General features: G+C 36.6%; 2 protein-coding genes and 2 pseudogenes across 5 annotated transcripts; all 4 read left to right on the top strand.

Annotated features, from left to right (window-relative positions):
• Positions 1 to 584: 584 nt before the first annotated feature.
• LOC106326010 lies at positions 585 to 7,278 on the top strand (annotated as a pseudogene).
• A 1,457-nt stretch (positions 7,279 to 8,735) lies between these two features.
• On the top strand, positions 8,736 to 10,425 carry LOC106323420 (annotated as a pseudogene).
• A 148-nt stretch (positions 10,426 to 10,573) lies between these two features.
• Positions 10,574 to 15,069, top strand: LOC106322438 (rab3 GTPase-activating protein catalytic subunit-like). Of its 4 annotated transcripts, none has more exons than XM_013760449.1 (14): positions 10,574 to 10,849; positions 11,132 to 11,181; positions 11,462 to 11,671; positions 11,793 to 11,890; positions 11,981 to 12,174; positions 12,266 to 12,447; positions 12,636 to 12,980; positions 13,055 to 13,119; positions 13,348 to 13,396; positions 13,487 to 13,622; positions 13,757 to 13,841; positions 13,932 to 14,001; positions 14,298 to 14,438; positions 14,578 to 15,069. In XM_013760449.1, the coding sequence occupies exons 1-14, from the start codon at positions 10,711 to 10,713 to the stop codon at positions 14,863 to 14,865; spliced, it is 2,052 nt and encodes a 683-aa protein (XP_013615903.1). In that variant the 5' UTR covers positions 10,574 to 10,710; the 3' UTR covers positions 14,866 to 15,069. The 4 variants fall into 4 exon arrangements, with proteins under 4 accessions (XP_013615903.1, XP_013615904.1, XP_013615902.1 ...); XM_013760450.1 differs by having other exon boundaries at positions 11,359 to 11,671; XM_013760448.1 differs by having other exon boundaries at positions 11,129 to 11,181.
• Positions 15,070 to 15,202: 133 nt separating this feature from the next.
• Positions 15,203 to 18,685, top strand: LOC106327844 (dihydrolipoyllysine-residue succinyltransferase component of 2-oxoglutarate dehydrogenase complex 1, mitochondrial-like). Its single transcript, XM_013766124.1, has 15 exons — positions 15,203 to 15,372; positions 15,583 to 15,658; positions 15,725 to 15,802; positions 15,932 to 15,986; positions 16,072 to 16,090; positions 16,189 to 16,256; positions 16,512 to 16,586; positions 16,693 to 16,748; positions 16,868 to 16,912; positions 16,993 to 17,250; positions 17,368 to 17,462; positions 17,561 to 17,651; positions 17,740 to 17,850; positions 17,959 to 18,153; positions 18,245 to 18,685. Exons 2-15 carry the CDS (start codon positions 15,599 to 15,601, stop codon positions 18,434 to 18,436), a joined length of 1,398 nt encoding a protein of 465 aa, XP_013621578.1. The 5' UTR covers positions 15,203 to 15,372; positions 15,583 to 15,598; the 3' UTR covers positions 18,437 to 18,685.
• Positions 18,686 to 19,698: the final 1,013 nt, after the last annotated feature.

Here is a 19,698-nt window from a genome sequence, read left to right as displayed (position 1 = left end):
TTAGATTTTTTCTTATATGTTATATTTTGAATTTTTTAAAATGACTTTAAATTACAAAAATGAGGAAATCTTATATGTTATTTTTTTTAAATTGACTTTAAAATACAAAAATGAGGACACTTTATATGTTATATTTTTCTTATATGTTAGATTTTTTCTTACATGTTATATTTTGAATTTTTTAAAACGACTTTAAATTACAAAAATGTAAGTTTTCCTTAAGTATACGACTAAAAACATTAAAATGACATGTATCAATTCGATGGTAAGATAAAAGTTAAAATAATTCAGCTGTGAAAACAATACTGGTCACTTTTTTAAAGAATGTTTTCGATGGAAAAAATAAGGTTTTTATGTCATAATTTGTATAATGTCCAATCCGATCAATCCATGATGTATTAATTATAGTTTTGTTCCATTATTTTTAATAAAAATTGATTCGATCTATCGTAAAGAAATTATATAATAACAACAAAAACTATTTTATATATATAAATATATAAAAAAAACTATTAATAATATATACAAATAAACTCTCGCCGCCCAAGACGCATATCTTATCCTACTACTACAAAAGCCTCAAAACCTGAAAAGAAAGATGCCGGCGAACACGCCGTTCCTCATTTTCGTTGGCTTACTCCTATTCGATTCAATTCCCGGTTTAGAAGCAGTGACATTGGCTTCAATTCAAGGAGTATATGTGTTCGGAGATTCGCTGGCTGATGCAGGAAATAATAATTGCTTACCAATTTCTGTAAGGAAAGCTATCCACCTAACGGCATCGACTTTCCTTGCCATATTCCGACGGGAAGATTCTGTAACGGCAAAAACGCCGCCGATGTTATCGGTTAGTTTTTTTACGGTGTCATTATTTTTGTATCCATTAATATCAAATATATTCACTCAAATAACTTTTCGAAAAAGGTTTATACGTTGAACATTAAAGGATAAACGAAATAAAAGTTAAATGTTCTTGCGAACATATATAATTCGAAATTGTTGCTACGATGTTTCAAAAATAACCTTCTGATTTGAGTAATACACATTCTGGAATTAATTTTAATATGTTCTTTTGATTAGCTAAGAAATTTGGGTTGCCTCTACCGCCGCCGTATCTCTCACTCTTACTAAGAAAGAATGCGAGAGAGGCCGCCGCCGTAACAGGTGTAAGTTTTGCATCCGCCGGTGCCGGAATCTTTAGTAGCGACGACCAAACTACTGTAAGTTATATACTTAGTTAAGCTGAAAATAAAACCCAAACAAATTGGCGGTGAGCATAGATCGACCACATAAGAACCACCCACATGGCCACATTGGTGCAATATCTCACATGGGTTTTCCACTGACTAGTATACATATTTAACTACCGTTAAATCTTTGAATTTTATTTTTTAATACTTAGAAACAATGGCATGAAAGGTTTTCATAGTGGAAATTGCACTCAATAACACCTTCCATCGTCTTTTCTCTACTCTCTCTCTCTCCAAAACTAATTTCCTTTTTTGGTTATTTCGAATAAACTCTTTTAATAGCTATCTCAAGATTTAACTCTTTTTTGGTTATTTCAAATACTCTTTTAGAAAGTTTTGTCTTTCAGAAAAAAAAAAGTTTTGTCTCTCCTTCATCAATGATTTATTCTTGAGTTCACACCCTATGGTAAACCTAGAGGTTCACCAACAAATAAGATTGTGTTATTTTATATTCGATATTTAAAAAAAAAAATATATATTGTCAAGTTATATTATGTTTTAAAATTAAAAAAAAAGTAAAAATTAAATAAATAAAAATAGTAGTAGTTACAGAAAAAAAAATATTTTTTAATAAAATATTTTTAACGTCATCAGCAAAACACTAAATCCTAAACCCTAAATCCTAATCCGTAAATCCTAAATCCTAAAACCTAAACCATTGGGTAAATCCTAAACCCTTGGATAAATCATAAACTCTAAATCAAAAACATTAAAACACTCAAGGGTTTATGATTTATGGTTTAGTGTTTTAGTGTTTAGTGTTTTGATTTAGAGTTTAGGATTTATCCAAGGGTTTAGGGTTTACGATTTAGGATTTAGGGTTTAGTGTTTTGCTGACGACGTTAAAAATATTTTTTTTTAAAAATTTTTTTTTTTGTAACTACTATTATTTTTATTTATTTTTAACCTTCTTATTTTAAAAACATGATATAATCTGACAATATTTTGTTTCCTTTTTTAAAAGATATCGAATATAAAATAACGAAATTCTAATGGTTGATGAACCTAGAGGTTCACCCTAGAGGGTGAACCCAAGAATAATTCTTTATTAAGATAGATGTTTAGAGAGAAAACCATCATTTAAATATTGAACTTTCTTGTTTTTGCCAAAAAAAACACAAACTTATCAGTAAACCAAATAAATACCAAACTTAGTTTGACCATGCCAATTTAGTATTACTTTTGGTCAATCAATTTTGTCGTCTATATGACGTTTACTATTAACGGCGAGTGCAACTACGTCGTTTTAAAATAAGAAAACAAAACAAAGCCCCAACCTCAGCGTCATCGACTGAAAATTAGTCATGATTTTCTTTTTTATTGGTTGCCGGAGTGAAAAAAGAAGACGTAGCGGAAAAAATATGAAAGGAATTCGGTGGTTCCAGTGTCGTTAAAACAAACAGCGACCTTGTTCTGAAAAGCTCATGTGTTGTTCTGTTGGTTCGTAACACCATGTGTTGTTGTGATCGATATCTAAAACATTATGTGTTATTGTGTTCAGTTTGTAAGATCTTATGTACTGTTGTGTTTTGAAAATTGTCGTGTGTATTAATTCTAGTAATTTTCTTTTAACAAAAGAATCTAGTATCAAGCAAACTCATCTTTATTCATGTTCCCGTTATGGTGGTCATATCGGTGATATTATATTATACAAATCAAAGAACTTTTTTCATAATATTTACCATAAGAAGACCAATTTGAAAAAAGAAAAACAAATTTTGAGCCACAGCTAATAGATTGCAACTTCCATCACTTGAACAAGAAACAGAGTTTGAGCCATAGCTAATAGCTTGCAACTTCCATCACTTGCACAAGAAACAGAGTTTGAGCAATAGCTAATAGCATGCAAGCTTGAACCAGTGACCTAGTGATCAAAGCGTTTCCGGATGAGTAAGAGAGAAACAGAGTTTTGTAGAACAGAGCAATACCAATGAGAACGTCTTGAAAGCACGAACATTCAAGTTATTATGAAATAGTGGTCAATCATCGTGAGATAGCATGGTACCAAATTATCAAAGTTTTGAAAGCACAAACAACTTTCAAGTTCTTAAACCAGACATGACATGCAAGTTTTTAAAGTAAAACATCAAACACAACACCATAACCAGCATCCTCACTATCAAAGCCGAGCATCAAACACCTTGTGATCCACCTTCTGCTCATCCTTCCTATATATAACACATATAATATCAACACTGTTTATAAGTAAAGACATAATGAGAACAACAATAACATACCAGATTTTTTCTTGGACGACCACGTGGTCGTTTAGGTTCAGGTTCAACCGTTGGTTTTGAACAACTCACTTTGGTGTGTCCTTCTTCTCTACAATTGGAACATGTCATGATACGCTTGTCACGACTTAGCTTAGTCTTACTAGATGAAGAAGATGATTCATTGGCGCTTTTCTTCCTTGCATAGTTACTTGGTCTTCCCCGATTACCTAATCTATTTGATGGAGGCAAGACGGGTAATCTGTTCAACCTAGGCCACAACTTCATCCCTTCCACAGGCCTAATACTATGCTCATATGTTTTTCTCCATCTTATGGTAGTGTAGTAATCTGAAACGTAGTCATCCACTTTCTGTTTCTTTGCAGTGATCACACAAGCGGCATGGTTACACGGAATTCCATTTAGTTGCCACATCCCACAACCACAAGTTTTCAGACCCATATCAACACTATACGTACAGTCATGATAGTCAATTTCGTATACATTCCCCGTAGCCATGTATCTAAAACAATCATGAGCCTTAGCTATAGCTGTTTCTATTGCAACATGTGCCCTCTTAGTGAATCTAGTCTTCACCCTATTAGCAATTATAGACCTCTTTGCTGTGCGTACCATACATTGTCTCCTAATATCCTCTAGCATTTCAAGTAATGGTTTCCTCCTAGCCTCACGAATTGTTTTATTGAAAGATTCATTAAGGTTGTTCAGATTATCATTGCAAAATGAACCAACCTTAAAATATGCCCTAGACCATGTGTGAGGATTGGTGACTTGTAGTGTTCGATGTGCCACTACATTGTACTTCTCTAGCTCGTTCATATGCTCATGAAAGTCTCCCATGGTGTAGCTGCGAGCTATCTTCCAGAACAGTATCTCTAGCCGCGGGTCGTGGCTGTCTCTCTTCCAATTTCCAAGTATGTGTCTCGCACACATTCGATGTTCAGCATTGGGGAGTTCTTGGTGGACAGCTTTCAACAAACCCTACAAAGCAGTACATAAAACACTTGTTATGATTGTAAATAATCAAAACAAAAAAAAAAAAATCATGAGACTATTCAGTGTGTACCTTTTGCCTATCAGATATAATTGTGTAATTGTTCCCATCGCCAAGTTCCAAATCAATCTTCAGATGATTGACAAACCATGCCCAATTAATATCATTTTCGATCTCCACAACAGCCCAAGCGATAGGAACAATTCGGTTGTCTCCATCTCTTCCAACCGCAGCAATCAACTGCCCCTTCACATCCCATTTTAAAAACGCTCCATCTAGACCTATGATTGGTCTACAAGTAGACTTCCAAGCTGCTCGTTGTGCTTCAAAACATACATAGATCCGATCAAACTTTTGCTTGTGTCTTGGTGTAGCTCCTGGAATGGTCACTATCTCTGTGATGGTGCCTGGATTAGTCTTATGAAGCTCGGCATCATAATCCCATATTCGTGAAAAGTGAGCTTCGTGGCTTGCTTTTCTTTCCCTAGTGATTTTGGTTTTCGCTTTTTGACATTGACCATCTGTTACAGTCAAATTGTATGACCGCTTGATCTCTTCACCAATTTCCTTAGCCGTAAGCTTTGGATTCACTCTCAATCTTTCAGAAAACAGTTGCGCAATTGATGAACTCTTTAGCATCTTAGAGTAACCAGATCTTACACAAGCATGTTCATTGATATACACCTTGATCTGTAGTTTATGTTTCCTCTTCTCATATGAACAGTACACTCTCCAAGGGCAATCATATTCAGTATCCGAGCAAACAGCAGCAAGCCTCATTTGTGTCGATATGTATAGCTTAATATTGTATCTTGTTTTCAGAGAATACCTCAAGAGAGCTTGCTTGAACTCAGCTGCAGAAGAAAACGTCTTTCCAAGTACCAAGACATCATCACTTGATGCTCCATCCTCACTAGCTTCCCTTCTCGCATCCTCTTCATCATCTTCAGATGATATAGGATCGGGAATCTGATCCTCCTTCCAGCAATCGTCATCTCCACTCTCATCATCGTTTTCTCCATCATTCATTGCTATATCTCCAATGTGTGTAGATAACACTTCACAAGTTTGTTCTTCAACTCTAATACCAAGAACTTCTTCTTCTTCTTCTTCTCCAATATCATTATCTTCCACTTCTTCATCACCAGGGTCATCAATAATCGCTTCACAGTCATCACTAGGGATTGTTTCATGCTCTTCGCCGCCATCACCTTCATTCTCAACAACGACACTAGTAGGATCATGAGCAGGTTCGGGTTCGTTTGTCATAGGGCGACAAATATCTAATTTTTTCGTCTCATATTTGGAGGATTGATTCAAGGATGGTTTGGATTTGATTCTTGAAGGACAAGATACAAGAGAGATGAAAGGAAATCGTTTTCTCGTTTAGGGTTTTAAGGTATTATGATTTGGAGATTTGTTTTGTTTTCTAATTTTAAAACTACGTAGTTTCAGTCACCGTGAAAAGTAGACGTCATATAGACGGCCAAATAGGTTGACCAAAAATAATACTAAAATTGCTTAGTCAAAGTAAGTTTAGTATTTATTTGGTTTAGAGATAAGTTCATGTTTTTTTTGGTGAAAACGAGAAAGTTTGATATTTAATTGATGGTTTTCTCGATGTTTAGATAGTCAAATGATATTTTCCAATGGAGATGCTTAGTATGCACTCATCTAAGTTAACTATCCCTATATATATTGTTTTGTTAATTTATTGACTTAATCATTTCAGGGACAAGCTATCCCTTTGTCACAGCAACAAGACCATTGGCGCTCTATTCATCAAGAACTCACAAGAAAGCTTGGATCATCCAAAGCACAAATTCACATATCCAAATCTTTATTCGTTATGATCATAGGCAGCAACGATGTTTTGGATTATTACAGGAACTTGGAACTTCCACAACAGATTAATGCTCAACAATATATGCAATCTATAGCAGATAAATACAAAGAGCATTTGAAGGTAAAAAATGCGATTTCCTTCTTTTTTATTATAGTATGACTAAATTAATTTGAGGAAATTATACTACCAGAAAATTCACGAGACTGGAACGCCTAGATTATTAATATTCGGGGTAGCACAACTCGGTTGCACACCTGAGAAAAGAGAGAAGAACTGGACGATCCATGAATGCAATGAAGAGGTTAACATGTTTGCCTCTTTGTACAACGAAGCTCTAATAAAGATGTTGCAACAGCTCAAAGAAGAGTTGCTAAGCTCAATGATTTACACTTACTTTGATATTTTCAAGTCCATGCAAGATATTAACTCCAACCCTGCACATTACGGTACGTTGAGAATACGTATAGTTTGGATATTAAATTTCGAAATCACGAGTAATAAACTTAGGGATGAATAACCGAACTGAATGTAACTATGTATATATTGCAAATTGCAATGATTCTGTATAGAAAGTTTAAAAGAACCAAACTTATAGTACTATTGAGCATAATGAACACAAAACGCTGAGTTTTCTAATTTCAGGCTTAGCTGACGCGACATCGGCATGCTGCGGACGTGGGAAACTAAACGCGGAGCATCCTTGTCTTCCGACCGCGAGGGTTTGTTCGGACAGAACAAAATATCTCTTTTGGGATTACTATGGTCATCCCACAGAAGCTGGTTCTCGTGTTATCGCCGATCTCATGTTTGCTGAAGATTCACAATACATGTTTCCTTTAAGTCTCTCTCAGTTGGTCGCTTCATGATCTTTATACGTCGTTGTTTTATCATGAAGTGTGACAAAATGGAAACCGGAAACTTTTGTTTTCTTTTTCAAATGAATTTTTGTGTTTAAGATTGTGTGGCATTTCGTACTGATTACTGCAAAAAGAGAAAGGATTTGGAATGAAAAAAATGGAATTGGAGACTTGATTTCTAAATTTATACTTTTTTATTGGATTCTAACCAGTTCCAAAAAATTAACAATAATGGTGATTGGTTGGGATCTAACTTTAAATTTTGTGGTGTAAAATTTTGTATGTATAATTTTTGTTGTATATGTACGTATCTAATGTAGCTGTACATAAAATATTATTTTAGTAAATAGGGGGTTTGCAACAATTATCTATTTTTGTTGTTGTAGTTTTAGAAATTGATTTAAAGCATATTTGATAATTTTAAAGATTGTAGATAAAAATTAAAACTAAAGAAGACATTATCGACTGGCCAAGGTTTCGGATTTTGTTACAGAGGACCAGTGTGTTACGTTCGTCCTTCTGTTCGATAGTAAAATTATATCTAAAACCACATTTAAATGTTATGGAACATATTTTATATACACCAAATAATATAATAAAAATATGAAACAAATTTCAAATTTTTTAATTAATGTATATACACTAAAATCAAATGTTTTTCTTAATTTATAAAAAATATATTTTAAAAAATAGGAAATCTGAAAAAAACTTTTTGTAAATTAATAACTCTATAAATTAACAAAATATCATAATCTCAACATTATTAATTTATAAAGTTTTTACTGTAATATGGTAGACCATACATGATATACGAGTCATCTTATTCACTATGGAGATCTGAAATACGATGACTTCTTCCATAGAAACGGCAACACGTGCTTGTTTGTGTTAAAGAGGAGGTGAGAAGCGTGTTTTTTTTTTCATCTGAAGATTTTCATTGATAACATTGAAGGATACATGGTGAAACATTAAGGCCGGCAGAACACATAACGATTTCCGGAAACTAAACCCCAACAGCGGGAGACTTAAGCTTAAAGGATACACGAGCAACTAAACAGAACAAATAAACCATGACACCTTGCAACTAACCAAGTGAATCTAGAAAATAACCTAACAAGAGATAATAGAATCAGAGCTTAATTGACTATGATTAGCCGGATTTCTTGCTACGAACTGAGCAAGAGAGCACACACCGCAGAGGACTTTATGAAGAATAGCAGCATCCTCATTTGAACCACTCATTCACGATAATCATACACACACTACCTTGCGAAACTAAAACAACACCCATAAAGAAGCAACACCCGATATAAAGCCCTTACTCAACAGACCCTTCATCTGAACGCTTCAAAGCCTCAACCTCTTTATACTGCTTCAATCCACAGAAGCCACCAAGGATAAAACATAGACCAAAGACAGACCAGGAAACTAAACTTATTTGAGGGATGAGAAAAGGAGCCTTATATACCAAGATGGAAGTTTATGTTTTCATGTTTCTTGTCCTTTATCCTTTATTACTTGTTGTTATAGGAATCATTCCTACCTTGCTAGTCGATGGCAATGATGAGTTACTCATTAATATGCAAGTATGAACATTACAGAACTGAAACAAGCGGTTGAATCGGATTGGACCGCACCATTAGTAAGAAAAAGAAGTCAAAGTACACCATAAAAGGGAGCTAAAAGAAAATTGAACTTCACCCATATAATTAGAGACTTACTTAGACTACTGAATTTCTATAAAAAAGTTTGGCCCCTTTCAACATTAGAAGAAAATCAGAAAATCATTTTTGTTTTGGACAATAGAAGAAAATGATTCTATTGGCAAGAATACATCATATGATATATAAACATAAACCATCGTTACTCTGATATTATGTTGGAAAACAAAATGAGGTACGTATGATATCAAATTAGGATAAAATAGATGTAAATCTTTCATAGATCTGTTATGTTCTTACTTGTTAGTTTGCTTGTTTCCATGCTTTCTGTTGTTAAAGATTGACAACGAGAAGCCTTATTCAGTGCAACGGAGGAAGTCAAGACGTCTCCTCGAATCACCCCTTGCAGTGGCTCTATCCTTCTGGGTGGTGTTTTTATCTTCAGTGGCGAGCCCGTCATTCAACTTTGGAGCCGGATCTGTGCTCTCAAGGGAGTCTCCCCATTCTCCATTCGTGTTTGTCATCACCTCCCACCGCCACAATTCACTAGGGCTTGCTAGCTGCCCCGCCGAACTCTCTGTAACCAATTAGTCATCTGACAATGCAAGGTCTTGTCCACGGCGTTTTGTTCTCCATCCTGACCGGCCGGACGTTGTGAATCTCACAGTTCAGAAAGCCCATAATTTGGCTGTCAAAAGCAGAACCACCAGATCAAGTCGTCTCGAGTATGGGCTCGCCAGATCTAAGGGTTTATGTGTACCTGAAGCGTCTCCTCCCCTCTGTCCCGTCTCTTCACCATCTCAACTCTGTGAACCACTGGTCATATATTTTCTCAACCCCGACAGATCCTCTGATATGAGTTTTCAATATGTTGCAATGGGATTGCAGTTTAGCTCAGGTCCCGACGAGAGCTATGGATCCCGATACGGTAATATCGAAATTCACTTTCTCAGCCGGACCTCAGTTCACATTCTCTCATCATTGATAGTCAAGAGTATCACCTCTCCGCCGCCTCGCCCCGTCATTCCAATCCCTTCCGAGAGCCGTTGGTACTCAACTGACACATGCTTTGGTTTGAACCAAAACCATTTATGGAGTTTAAACTTGCCAATTGTTTTAAACTTGAGCCATCATTCCTCCTCCAAAGCATCATGTCTGTCCACGGTCCGCCATCGCGCCTTAGTGCAAAGGGTTCACCTAGCCCAAAGCTGTGATGTTGTGCTGAAATTGCCATTATTTGTACATCCATCACAGATTCACCTAGTTTCTTCGGAGAACTTCGAAGATGTCGGAGCTAGAGCTGTTCATGCTCGTTCCACCACCTTCCAAACTTTGCTGTTTGGTTTAATCAACGTCGATTACGACCATTTCAGGCTCGTGGTAGTAACCTATTCAGGGACACAGCTGATGCTTCCCATGGTTCTCCAATTGTCGAGCAAAACTCTCTTGTTAGCTTTGTTGTCCTTTGTTCTAGTGTTTTGTTTTTATGATGTTCATCAAACCGTCGAGGATCCCTCCGGTTCTATCTTGTTACTGTTGAATCTAGCTTCGAATGTAATCGCTTAAACTCTTTTCAGTTTTAATATAATCGTTTGCGTTACCAAAAAAAAAAAAAATCTTTCATAAAATGGTTATAATTGTGGGTTGTATAATCTGAAATGGATAGGCCAATCTCTCCATATTAAATTACATTCCATACAATTGTATAATGCAAAAACATTACTCTTCTTATCTCATTTTTGGTTAACATTTAAATATTCACGAGTGTCTTCGTTAATTCTCCTGCTTTCTCTTGCAAAATATCTCCTCGTTGATCGATTCTCACCTTCTTCTGTCTTCTTCATCTCATTTTCCTCAAAAATCATTCAATGCACAACAAGGCGCAACTCTCCTTTAACTTAATGGATGCGGCGCCGCCGTCGTCCTTGGTCTCCAAAGCTAGAACCGCCTTCAATTCCACCGCTGCTAAAGCGGAGCGCGTCTTCACTGATCTCAAATCCGATCCAGGTATACTCTCTCTCTCTCTCTCTCTCCCTCTCTTCCCTTAGCTTCCGCTTCAGTGTACTTAATCTCCCATTTACTAAAATTTGACTGATGCAACGACGTTTTATCGCTCGACCTCTGATTTTATCCATTTTCCTCGTTTTGATTGAATCATAATTCTATTTTGGATTCTCTCTATTGTGTCAAAACTAAATTCTATTTCGGTGTTCTTGTTTTTGTTGTTGTTGGTGATATTCATTTGAGTGTTTTTTTTTTATTATTTTCCTATAATTGGTATCGTTGAAGAGGAGGAGGAGGAGCAGCAGCAATCAACCAGGAATGATAATGACTCTAAGGTAACACAATTATGAAATCATCATCATCTTGGGCTATATGTATAGAATAAGAAGAAGATTCAAGATTATAACATTTCAAAATTCTTGACATTTATTTGAATTTCTAGTAAGCTTTACTCACTTTCTTGCGCACCACCCTCTGTAGTCACATTGATGTTATTTTCTTTGTGATCATAGGAGATTGTTATAAAGCATTTCATGATGAAGTGGGATGCTATGTGAATATTGTGCATAGATACACATTCTTTTAGTTCATGCTAATGGGAAATGTTGGGGACAGGAGGAGAATGGAGTGAAGCCTGAGGGATGGAGAGCTGCACATACTAGGAAAAAGAAAGAGTGGCAAAATAAACTGAGAAACTTAAGAATCGGGAGGAAAGAAGTTGTCGAAGAAGATAAAGAGAAAGCTGAGGAGGATTCAGCCATGGCTCTTCCTTTCTACGACCATAATTTATACATTCTTAAAGCTAAGCAAGAGCAAGAAGCCAAGGTATAATAAAACGGTCTACCTTTTGGGAAAGCTTTTGTTGCTACGTTCATTGCCAAAGCATGCCATTTGTTTGCTTCTCCGCTTTTAGATGATTGAGTTTTCTTCTGATGGCGAATTTTAGGCATCTGATGTTGGCTACTTGTTAGAATCTCTAAAAACTGTTGATGTGAAGAGTATTCCTCGAACATCCATTGTGAAGCAGCTGGCTACAGCTATTGAGTGAGTATTATTGATACATGAGTTTTTGTTTAGATCTTCATGTAGTTTATTGCTAAGATAGAGATTTTTTCCCTCTTCCTTTTTTCCCAGAGCGGGAAAAAGGGCTACGACTGTGAAAGACTTTGTTGCATCGTCTGGAAGTTCATCACCAGTGAAGGAGAGGGGGGCCTTGAGCCTCTCTGCGGTGAAATCACTGGTTCTTGGTGAAAAAGAGGATAAAGTTGGTTTTGATTCAGGAGACGAGGAAAAACTTGTTTCTCTAGTAAATGCCTTGTTTAATGTTGGTAGGTTTTGCCTTACACGATAAAAGTTTTCTTCATCAAACTATGTTCCAGTTACTGCTATATGTTTTTAAGTTTGTCAAATTATTTACAGAAAGTAACTTCCTCATCAGAATGATTGTCTCTGATCTGGGGTCTCCTACCAGAAGAGCCTCTTTCGCAAAAGATCTTCATGCTGCTCCCCCTTGTAGCTTTGTTGTTAAGCTTGCTGAAGTGATTGGAAGTTTTACAACACCAAGGAGAATGGCTTTATTCTGGTGCAGGGTTGTTGATGAAGTAAGCTGTTGTATTGCAAAATCTTTGGCTTTAAAATATCATTCTTACCTTCTCCGCACTTATAGTATGATTTACATATGGATTAAGATTAGTGGATAGATCACTCTTTTGGTACATTTTCCTTGAATAAACCACCGCAACATACCGTAGCTCATTGATAACCTCTCTCAAATTATCGACATCTGCAGTTGAGGAGATTTTGGAAAGAAGAGAAACAGATACCGTGGATAACGCTGGACGAGAATCCAGATTTAAAAAGTTGCCTACTTCACCAATGGTTGCAGGTTATAAACTGCTGTCTTGCCAGAAAAGCACGCCGGGTAGCTGCTTCTGAAGCATTAGATGCTGTACTGAGGCAAGCCAGTTCAGCCAACGAAGAGTCATACGTTTCAGAAGCAACAGCTTCTCCGGTTTCTCTTTTGTATGCTAAAAGTAGTACGGGAGAACTAATTCTCCGGCTGGGCGTATATCATCAAGTTGAGAACTTAACAATGTTGGAAACTGGTGAGCCTGTGTATGCCCCAGTAACACAGGTTTGTAACTTTCTTCGTAGTTTATTAGCTATCTTTATCTCTTATGTCCCTAGTGTTAATTCATATCCTTGTAGGAGGGTCCGCTATTGACAGAAGATCTTATTAAAGAAACAGAGGAACTAGTATTGCGGAGAGGGAGGTTAGTGCAATTGAATACTTATTTAAAGTCATACGCCATAGCTCTTTTCTATGGGTTGTAAAACTTAATCGATCTGCTTTTATATCCTGAGTTTAAACATTGTGAAATGGAAAACACTAGACATTTGATCTGGTTTAGTAATGTCTATTTCACTCATAAGCATATCAGAACATTTTCAAATATCCAATTGTTTTGATGGATTGGATTGTTGTCTTTCTTATGGCTCAGCATGGGAGCTGGGTGTTCTCAACTCTTGTCTGACATGCAGGCTTTCAAGGTGGTTGTTTAAAAGTGAATAATCTTAGCGATGAGATGTTTGGAGTCTAGTGTTCATAATTCATATTAGATTTGTGTTTGCTTATCTTAGGCAGCAAATCCTGGTTGTATTTTGGAAGATTTTGTAAGATGGCATTCTCCTTCAGACTGGACTGAGAATGATACCTCTTCTGGAGATGACTCTTCTCCCCTACGAGGTCAATTAAGTACCAGGATGCAAAAAGAAGGTTCGACCTTTTAACCTGTTCATCGTTCTCATACGATTTACCAGTGTCTCAATTCTCTTTGTGTGGTTAAACCATAATATGTAATCTTTCAAGTCTTGCTCTGAACTATCTTTGCAACTTTTATATGATATTAGGTAATTTATGGCGTGAGCTGTGGGAAACAGCTAAACCACTGCCTGCTGTTAAACAAACTCCTCTCTATGATGAAGATTTAGCTGTGTAAGTGTCAATAACATACCAAATTATACATTGTGGTTAGTGGATCATGTGTTTGATCACTCATGGTATCTCTCACAAAATCTGTAACAGAGAAGGAATTTTGAATTCTTTGGAAGACATTCCAGCTGCTGAATTATTCGAGCAACTGTTCGTTTCTCTTGTAAGTTTCCTCCATCAAATCGCATCCTTTCTTTTATTTTTTTTGTCTTTGTAAAATTGTAAGGTCACAGTGCAGCCTGGTCTAGAAGAAGTGTCTTCAGTTCGTATGCATAATTTACATAAGTAGAGTGATTGATGTAAAACTCCACAATTCACCCAGATAATAAACCATAATAAACTCCGCTAGTTTATCTCTCTACGCGATAACCATTTTTCCTTGTTTTTTTGCTAATTTCCTGATGTTTTTATTATATAATTTTAGCTATAAAGAGATTGGGATGGTTATAAAATGTACAGGTTGCCCTGGGATTTGTAATGGTGGAGCCAGTAGTAGCCACAAACGAAGACTTGACAAAGCTTTTCTTCGAATGCAAGGAGTATGTAGTGGCGATTTGCCAGGGAGGCGCATGCACTGATAAGCTTGATGATCTCTGCCAGGTAAACCTTGTGCAAATGCCTGGAAATCTCATAATATTGATAGACTTAAAAGAATATTTTGACAACAAAAGTAAAAGGCATGTGGATATGAAGCATCATGATCACTAATCATACATTTGGATTGTTTTGTCTTTGGTAGGTGTATGAAACCGTGGAAACAATGTTAAAACGTCCAGAAGAAGTGTTGAGATCAATGAAGCAGACGACAGAGGAGTCGCCATCAAGCGGGAACGAAACAAAACGGCGGTTCAAGAGGCTTGGTTTCATCTTCCGTGGTAAAGAAGGAAACCAGAAAAGAGTTCCATCAGAAACCGAACATAAGAGTAGGGAACAGAGCCCGCGCCAATCATTTTCAAGTCTTTTTGATGGGAAGTCGTCTCTGTTTGCAAAGAAACCTCCTAGACCTGATAATGGGACTCTTATCTGACAATCCTTTTCATATATTTATTTCATTTGTTCCTTTTTGAGCCATTTCTCAATAGGTTTTGTTCATGGTTTTAGGCTTGATCAATTGGTTGGTAACTGTAAATTCAAACATTTGTTAGATGGGAACTTGAATTTGATGAAATGAAAATGTATAAGATTGTGAAAAGTGAGAAGTCTTTCTGTAAGACATCACTGTGTTTGAAAAGTGAGTGACTAATCAATTTGTTTTTGGTAGTATTATGGGCCCATGGGCCGGTTGGTGTTAATGAAACGTCAGCGTTTTATGCATTCTCTCTGTTAATAATACTTCACACCGTTGATCCGAATATTCATTTAATGTGGATATATTCATTTTCATCAGAAAAGGGAGTATGACACGTGGAAGAATCCTGTGAAGTTGCCATATTCATCTTGAGAATTGCTCAAAGCTCAGAAAAGTCACACGAGTCCTCTCTCACGTTGAGTTTGTGGGAACGAACCCTAGCTTTCTCATTCCGCGTTAAAGTTGGTAATCATTCGATCTCTCTCTCTCTTTCTCCAGTGTTCTTGATCCATTTTTATTTATGAGATTTGCGTGAAAATCTTCAACGGACCGATTACGAATCTGAGCATTTTTTTTTTGTTTGAAAAAAGTACGACAAAATGGATTTGGCGTTATGATTAGAGTGTTGAATATCACCGATTTGATTTGATTTGATTTTGAAAAAAACAATAACAGAGATTCGGCGGGAGCGATGATGTTGCGTGCTGTCATAAGGAGAGCTTCCACTCGAGGAGGAGGCTCTTCTGCTTCGGTGAGTCTTCCTTAGATTCGTTCCATGTTATTGTGAGATATTGATTGATCTCTCTCTCTATTTCAGGGATTGGGGAAATCGCTGCAGTCTTCTCGTGTTGTAGCGTCAACAACACAAAGCTTCCATTCTCTTGCTGCAACGCAGGTACGCCTTTCTTCGATGACTCCGTCCAGATTATGTTTTGTAGTTTGGGGAAATATCACTTGATGATCTATATGCATGTGAAATTTTGTTTCTTCGATGACCAAGCTAAGTGTTGTTTGAATTACACAGACTCTGGTGCCTCGTGGAACCGATGCTCGTAGCTTCCATCATCGTTCTTGTCCAGGTTTTTATTATTGAACCTTTGTTGTTGTGATTCTTTTGCTAGTTCTTAAGGCTCTTTGATTTAACAATTCTTCTCTTATTTGCAGGGTGTTCAGAGTGCTCGAGGTTAGCATCCTCTTTTTTGTTTTGTTCAATGAAAATCTCTTACATTTCTTGTACTTTCTACCTTACAAAATTTAATATTCATGTGTGTGGTGTAGTAGGACTGTTTTCAGCAGCTTCCAAGGCACAACCCTGCAGAAATGGGTCAGGCCGTATTCATCTGATAGCGGTATGGTTGCTATAGCTCCAGATATTCTGTTACTTGTAGTTACGTTTTGTTTCCCATGTTTTGGAACTCACAGTAGCTTTAGCCAAGTGACCCTTTATAACTGCACCACCAATGTTTGGATAGCTTATGCATATCATCAAATATTAGTTTCATTTATCAAACGTATGTCTCAAATTGGGTTTTGCTCTCTGTTGTTATGGTTGCTTCTATCTCTATGCCTTTTTGACACACTTTTTTCTGTATATGTTATTGAAGGCGATGTCGTTGAAGCTGTTGTGCCTCACATGGGTGAATCGATCACCGATGGAACCTTGGCCAACTTTCTCAAGAGTATGTTTTTCTTCGCATTTTTCATCATTGTTTTTTTCATTCCGGTGCATGTAGAGTATGTATCTAATATTTTTATTAAACGTTGCTTCTTTTGTTGTTCTTGCAGAACCTGGTGACAGAGTAGAGGCTGACGAGGCTATTGCACAAATTGAAACTGACAAGGTATCAATCAATTACTTGCTTTATTATCTCCATGTTTCTTTTTTTCCCCAGCAGATGTTCTCTCAGGTTTCTGGTGTAGCTTTTATAATCATTGTGTTTGATTCATTTATGTTGTATAGGTGACAATAGATATTGCTAGCCCAGCAAGCGGTGTGATCCAAGAGGTAAATTTTTTGTGTCATTTATTGTTTCTGGGGTTTTCTCCTGCGTTCATATACCTATCCTTCTTATTCCTTTTATGCAGTTTCTTGTCAAAGAAGGAGACACTGTAGAACCTGGAAACAAGGTAGCTATTATTTCGAAGTCTGCAGATGCTGTGTCTCATGTTGCACCCTCAGAAAAGGTAGCAGAGAAGCCTGCTGCCAAGCCTTCTCCTCCTGCCGAGACTCCCAAAGTTGAAAGTACTAAAGTTGCGGAAAAGCCCAAGGCACCATCGCCTCCACCCCCGACTAAACAGTCAGCTAAAGAACCACAGCTTCCTCCCAAGGATAGGGAAAGACGGGTATGTAAACTGTGTCATTTAGTCTTTACTTTTATGATGTCTAATCCTTTTCCCTGTGACGGAAAAGCTATTTCCATTAGCATAATTTGATTATATGGCATCTTTACAACATTGCAGGTTCCTATGACAAGACTCCGCAAACGTGTGGCGACTAGGTTGAAAGACTCTCAAAACACTTTTGCGTTGCTTACAACGTTCAATGAAGTTGATATGTGAGTTACCGCTAAACAACTCATGATGATGTCTCTTATCAATATTCAATTATTACCCAACTGTTAGTTCATCAACATGGTTTTCCTTTCTCACGTAGGACAAATCTGATGAAGCTCCGATCTCAATACAAGGATGCATTTTTTGAAAAGCACGGAGTGAAGTTGGGGCTTATGTCTGGTTTCATTAAAGTACGATTGAAATTAAAAGATTTCATTAGCTAATCATCATATCAGAACTTTACCGTTAAAGTAATCTTTCTTTAACCCTTTACTTCAGGCTGCTGTTAGTGCCCTCCAGGCCCAACCCGTAGTAAATGCCGTTATCGACGGAGATGATATCATTTACAGAGACTACGTAGATATCAGTATTGCTGTTGGTACCTCTAAGGTTTGTTTCTGCAATTTTCTTCGTAAAGATCCAAACATTGCATGGCAATACCATCTTAGGGTTTAGAGGTAAGGTAGTAGTAGTAATTGATCCTTTTTCTGTGTTCAGGGTCTTGTGGTTCCAGTCATCAGAGGTGCTGACCAGATGAACTTTGCGGACATAGAGAAAACGATAAACTCTCTTGCTAAGAAGGCCAATGAAGGAACGATATCAATCGACGAGATGGCTGGAGGATCATTCACAGTATCAAATGGTGGTGTCTATGGAAGTCTCATTAGCACTCCTATCATCAACCCTCCTCAGGTTCGGTTCAATCCTCACGATACACTAAAACCTGAACAAAGGAAACTGGTTTTGTCCCCTTACTAACGCAAAACAAATCTTTCATTTGTAGTCTGCTATTCTTGGAATGCATTCAATCGTGCAACGTCCAATGGTTGTGGGAGGAAGCGTGGTACCGAGGCCAATGATGTACGTGGCGCTGACCTATGATCATAGGCTTATTGATGGGAGAGAGGCTGTGTATTTCTTGCGCCGTATTAAGGATGTTGTGGAAGATCCTCAGAGGCTTCTTCTCGACATATGAATAAAGATCTGAGACCAGAAGAGATGGCAAGTCTCTTTGTCTTTTTTACCAGTTTCCTTTCAGGTGACCATGCAATCTGTGAAAGATACTTCGAAGGAAAAACTTTTTCTTTGGAGTTTCTTAATAGTTCTAAGAGATTTTACCGAGCAGTGAAAGCATCGGTGTATTGAGTTTTTAATTCATATACACAGTTTAAACAAAGTTTACATTTTTTTTGGAAATAATGCCACTGGTTTTTACTAGATAAAATATTTTCATGTCCGTAAATTATTTATGATGAGATTCTGTGGATAAAGCAGTCTTTTTCTGTGCTGATGGCTCGAGGTACCAGCATGGTTTGTGACTAAGACATGAATTCTTGTCTTCGCTTAAGGATCGGATAGGCGACACCTGAGATAAAGACATAACGTTCTTCGATCGGTGCTTCAGAGTTTGAAGGTTCCTTATGCTACATAGTATTTACGAGAGCCAGCTGCTTATTATCTGACGGGTCCACGCTCCGTATTTCAGCAGTAAAAAAAAAAAGATTTGAATTGTTTAAATGTTTAAGGGTTTATGGTCTCTACACCAGCCCACTCATGCAATCCAACTGGAATGCAAGAAAGATGAAGCAAAACTTAGTTTTAAAGATGGTCTATGGTGTAGTGAGTGTATGCCAATGACACCACATCCACCTTTTCTAAAACTCAACCTTTTATATTCTATACTATGGTAGATCCGTAGTAGGGCGGGATATACTTTACTTGTGATCTAGATTTTATTTTTTGTATGATTTTGTGGTTTCTGTTTTAGGTTTGCATTTTCAAGAGATGTGTATAATAATGATTTTTCTCTTTAACAAAAAAATAAGTGATGAGGGATATTACATTATTTTACTTAACGTTTGATATTCGTTTATTTTTCTAACTTGTTTTTTTTTTAATTTGTTTTCAAATGCATTTTCTGACATTATACTATTTTAGTTATTATCTTTCTTTCTTGTTATATTTTTTACAATGAGCACACGTTTTTATATCATCTTCGCATATATGTCTAACTAAACTTGTTTACTTTTTATTTTTATTGTTGCTGTTAGAGATTATAAGTTTGTATTAGCATGACATGATTTTCATGATTGAAATGGTATACATTTTGTTAAATGTTTGCTCAACTTTTTTTATATATAGGAAGTAGATTTGAGTTTTTATTGTTATGGTTAGGTTTAATACTCAAAACATTGATTATTTTATATTTCGTATATATTGAATGTACTTGTATTTTTT

Source organism: Brassica oleracea, chromosome C2, assembly GCF_000695525.1.
Source record: "Brassica oleracea var. oleracea cultivar TO1000 chromosome C2, BOL, whole genome shotgun sequence".
In the NCBI taxonomy this organism is placed as follows: domain Eukaryota; kingdom Viridiplantae; phylum Streptophyta; class Magnoliopsida; order Brassicales; family Brassicaceae; genus Brassica; species Brassica oleracea.
Note: the sequence above shows the minus strand (reverse complement) of the source record. Positions and strands in the feature narration are given on the sequence as shown.